This window comes from Brachyhypopomus gauderio, unplaced genomic scaffold (genome assembly GCF_052324685.1).
Source record: "Brachyhypopomus gauderio isolate BG-103 unplaced genomic scaffold, BGAUD_0.2 sc415, whole genome shotgun sequence".
Taxonomy (NCBI): domain Eukaryota; kingdom Metazoa; phylum Chordata; class Actinopteri; order Gymnotiformes; family Hypopomidae; genus Brachyhypopomus; species Brachyhypopomus gauderio.
The window spans coordinates 35,001-40,000 of NW_027507236.1; the positions used below are offsets into that span (position 1 = coordinate 35,001).

At 48.2% G+C, this 5,000-nt stretch overlaps 1 protein-coding gene across 1 annotated transcript in view; it reads right to left on the reverse strand.

The window, feature by feature from the left end:
• The window catches only part of LOC143505876 (N(G),N(G)-dimethylarginine dimethylaminohydrolase 1-like), a 17,104-nt gene that overhangs the window by 11,221 nt on the left and 883 nt on the right, over positions 1-5,000 (reverse strand). The window contains exons 2-3 of the mRNA XM_076996218.1: positions 3,992-4,065; positions 2,796-2,915 (exon numbers count right to left, since the gene is read on the reverse strand). Coding sequence (XP_076852333.1) covers positions 2,796-2,915; positions 3,992-4,065 — 194 coding nt within the window. The remainder of the gene's footprint in view (positions 1-2,795; positions 2,916-3,991; positions 4,066-5,000) is intronic.

Consider the following 5,000-nt stretch of genomic DNA (forward strand, 5'->3'; position numbering starts at 1 on the left):
ATTTCACTACCTGCTGAGCTTATCACAGTGTTGAGCTTATTTTCAGTGTTGAAGTGGCTCTCTTTAGCTGTGTTAAACAGTTTGGTTTGTTGGATAGTGTGTGCATGGAGACTTGTGGTGGTTGGGTTTGCCCAATCTCCACCAACAGAGGGCGATATTGAGCTAGGGTGGCTGAGAGAACACACAGACCTGTGGATGAGGGACTGATGATAAAGTGTGTGTGTGTGTCATGTGACAAATTGTGAGGCTGAGGCACACACACACACATTGGTAGTAGAAGATATGATTGCATTTGTGTGTGTTAGTGTGTGTGTGAGTGTGTGTGTGTGTGTGTGTGTGTGTGTGCTGACACATAGGTCAATGATGTATTTTGCCGGTATCGGTTCTTTTTTAAAACTTGACTGAAAACATCTGAACCAGGGGGCTGAGAACCAGTTCTATCGTCTCATCGTCTCATCGTCTCGAGGGCCGAGCACATTTTGTCCAAGACCATATTCTTCATTTGCCTCTCTGAGACCACAAAGTTCATCGTCTCGCCAGAGGCTGGTGGGGGTGACGGAGGGGGCACTTCTCGTGCTCGGCTCCCGTAATCAACCCTGCAAATCAGGTGGGTGAGGCGTAGCGCGGAGGTTCAAACCGAGCAGCATGAAGGCCTCTGCAGTCTGGCTGTGTCTCGCACACGTCTCACTGCTGTCTGGGCCCCCACGGAGCCCCCAGAACACCGCCTCCTGCCCCGGCACCAGCGAACGAGCCACAAACACAACACACACCATCCCTCCTCCGAAGGAAAACAGCTTCGGCAAGGCGCGGGGAGTTTCCATGACGACAGCCACTGTCAGAACCAGAATCCTGAATGTTTGTTTGGGCAACAGCAGCATCGCAAATCCCAGAGAAACCCAACGTTGCAACGGCGTATCCCGACTCCTGCCAAGAACGCACTGCAGAGAGTTTGTGCTACTAGTCCACTGGAACACAGGGTTAACCCTCTACACAGTTCGCTTCTTTGTGGGTTTGGCAATGACTGCAGAATTCTGGTTTTAGAATTTAACCATCAATTATCGTTAGAGACAACTAGATGGTATTCAAAGAATGAATCAAGTCAACCAGTGCAAGCTGTACGTTATTACTGAGAGCGGACAGCCGGATTACGGGGAAGCCGATGTTGTGGTTATGGATGAACTGGGATGCTCTTAACAGCCCGAACCTCTCTGAACGTGTGCTGGGACAAACGCTTGAAAACAAGACCTGGAACGAAGCGCTTGGACCGCCAGCTGTGTCTCGGGCCGGCCGGGGGGGCCGGTATGTGCTCGTCTTTTGTTGCTCGGGACCAGGGTACTCCTGGTGCGTGACCAATCTGGGCTCGAATGCCACGGCATCGTAAACGCAGGCCCCTCCCATTCTCTGGCCTTTAGCAGTGGGGTGGCCCCGCCCACGGCCCCCGGCCCAAGAGCGAGGCAGATGGCATTCCTGCGCCGTGTTCCCCTGACAACCGGCTGGAGCCACGCCTCTTCTACATAGCAACTCGACAGCAGTGGCAGGTGAACCCCGTTAGAGCATCAACATGTGGGCCAAGCTGAGCAACGAAGACACTTTATCAACGCTTCACTCAACGCTTCACTCAACGCTACATAAACGCTTCACTCAACGCTTCATCAACGCTTCACTCAACGCTTCACTCAACGCTACATAAACGCTTCACTCAACGCTACATAAACGCTTCACTCAACGCTTCACTCAACGCTACATAAACGCTTCACTCAACGCTTCACTCAACGCTTCACTCAACGCTTCATAAACGCTTCATAAACGCTTCATAAACGCTTCATAAACGCTTCACTCAACGCTTCACTCAACGCTTCACTCAACGCTTCACTCAACGCTACATAAACGCTTCACTCAACGCTTCACTCAACGCTTCACTCAACGCTTCACTCAACGCTACATAAACGCTTCACTCAACGCTTCACTCAACGCTACATAAACACTTCACTCAACGCTTCATAAACGCTTCACTCAACGCTTCATAAACGCTTCACTCAACGCTTCACTCAACGCTTCATAAACGCTTCACTCAACGCTACATAAACGCTTCACTCAACGCTTCACTCAACGCTACATAAACGCTTCACTCAACGCTTCACTCAACGCTACATAAACACTTAACTCAACGCTTCATCAACGCTTCACTCAACGCTACATAAACGCTTCACTCAACGCTTCACTCAACGCTTCACTCAACGCTTCACTCAACGCTACGTAAACGCTTCACTCAACGCTTCACTCAACGCTACATAAACACTTCACTCAACGCTTCATCAACATTACATCAACGCTTCAACGCTTGACTCAACGCTTCAAAGCTTCAATCAACACATCAATGAACACATCAACGCTTCACCCAACGCTTCACCCAACGCTTCAAAAATCAACACTACAAAAAGCATTCAGCAATGTCCCCAGGGACCAATCAAATGTGTCTGTTTGTTTGTTCGTTATTTCTTTCTTTCACATACCCGACACATGACACCAGGGCTGAGTGCCAAGCCCTCGTGCGTGAAAGGTCATGACAAACTAGTGAGCACTAGTGCCCAGCCACATTTACACCACTTACACGACTCCCTCTTCCAGTGTGTCTGCTGCAACTCCACGATAAATAATCAAGTGGAATCAGACATTATGGCATCCGGGCTTTATGGCTTAAAATACTTAACCTTTAAGGCTTTTTGACTTGACCTTCAAGGTATTTTGGCTTAAGATACATTGCCTTTAAGACTTTCTGGCTTAAGATACTTTACCTTTAAGGCTCTCTGAGCTGATTCACTTGAGCCAATCGCAATGAGTCCTGGTCCAGCCATACCGCAGAAACCCTTCAAGTGCAGCCCATGTGCTACTGGCACAGTGGACACGGCATAGTCCTGCGGCAGAAAAATCACACGTACCTGTAAAACTCAGTCCTATTGGATGAAGCTTTATATTATAAATCAACATCCCATTGGGTAAGAACAGCTGGGCTGAGTGCTTGTTCTGACCTGCTCTCCACACACTACGCGTTGAACACCTGTCTACATGCACCGTTTCAAAACTGCTGTTACATTTTTTAAACTGACGGTTTAAAGGAGGGAATATTCACAGAAGAATGTGTACTTTACTTGAGCGCATGGAAAATGCCGAAGGAAAAAAGGAAAAACTTCAGTAAGCACGTCTGCGTGCCCTGAGGTACTCTCCTCCAATAAGCCAAAGAGCTTCCGGGAACATTACGCTAACGGTGGATAAACGGCACGGCGATAAGGAAGCCCAAAGCATTTCAAAGCTCCTCTTGGTTTCCTGCCCGTGTTCTGAATGTCATCCGAGTCGTTAGCGTATTAGGAGAGAACGGGCAGGCCCGGCTCTGAACTCTGCCTTTCAGTCAGAACTCAAAGCTGCTTGCCGGCCAGACGCTGGAGCTTCTGAACACACGCCCCACGTGATGACGGCCATCGGATGCAAGAGGTAGAGCAGAGGAACAGATATCACTTATTGGCTTATCATAGGGCAGACAATGGGCCTGGTTCTGTAGGAGAACAGCAGAGCGGGTCCCCGGTGCTGTGTGTAAAGCCACCACACAGTCCACTGGCCCAGTTCACGGTACCAGTTTCCAGAGGTGTATAATCCAGGTTCAGAAAGTAAAAGTCCTCACCAGGATTTTGCTCAAGCTTGCTAGATTTTCTAATTAGTGCAATCCAGGTAAAATTAGTGGAATCAACACAATCCAGGAAGCCTGAACAAAATCCTGGTGAGGGCTTTTACTTTCTGAACCTGGATTATACACCTCTGCCAGTTTCTCTGCAGTACTATTACACATCAGCTAGAACACTCACATGTGAGTAAGGAGAAGAAACACTACCAACAAATGTTCTCTCTCAAAACAGATGCCTGAACCCATTTGCATAACCTTTCCAATACTTGTAAATAATCAGTGCAAACAATGACCCACGTGTCCATGAATGCCCACCTTAAAGGTGTCTGCCAGGATCTCTGCTCCCCTCTGATTGGTCCGCTTCGATAACCCCACAAAGAACTCTGTACCTAGGAGGAGACAGACACAGTTGCCAAGGAAACGCATCATAAGCCAAGAACTAAACCACGAACAGCGGAGATTGTACGATTATACACAGCGACTTTCACACTGGTGTATTTGGTTCATATAAACCATAGCTTTTACTTCTGTGCTGCTAAAGTTTGGACTGTTTATGTAATTTAAACACACACACACACACACACACACACACACACACAATTAAGTGCTGTGGGGTGAAGTTGTAGTCCTGTATAATCAGTCACACTGTTCAAGTCAGGATATTGTTTGAGGTCACAGACGGCCTGCTTTCATTCCCACCATGATGTCATCCTGTCTGCAGGACACACCAAGGGGCTCTCACCCCTGAGCTCAGGTTACATGAGGATCAATCTTCCTGCGTTTGGCATCATGTCCATCGAGTCCAGAGCAGCTGGGGGACCCAGTCGAGGTTGCCAGCCCGGATCGATCCGACGGGTTTGGCCTCATATCAGACCCAAACCCCGCGAGAGGCTCTCCAGGATGTGACAACATGTCGAAGGGTCAACAAACGAGACATTACCCCGCTCGAAACAGTGTGTGGTCCCACTGCTGAACGTGACGCAGAGCTCCGACAGCCAGAATACACCAACCAGACGTCTACAATCTCAATTCAGCGTGACCGACAGGCTCCAGCTCTCACTTTCCCCTTTTTTCCAGACCCACAGAGTGAATTATCCTCATCTGATTTGCAGATGAATTGGATAACAGATCAATTATACAGATATTGAGAGAAAATGAGAGAGAGAGAAAGAAGAATGTGAGAAAAACAAAGAATAAACACAGACAGAAAGAGAGAGAATGAAAAAGAGAGAGAGAAAGGAAAACAGAGCCAGTCATCCCCACTCAGGACCAATGAGAGGGTCACGCTGCAAATGTTTGGTCTAATTATTAAATGTTTGGTACA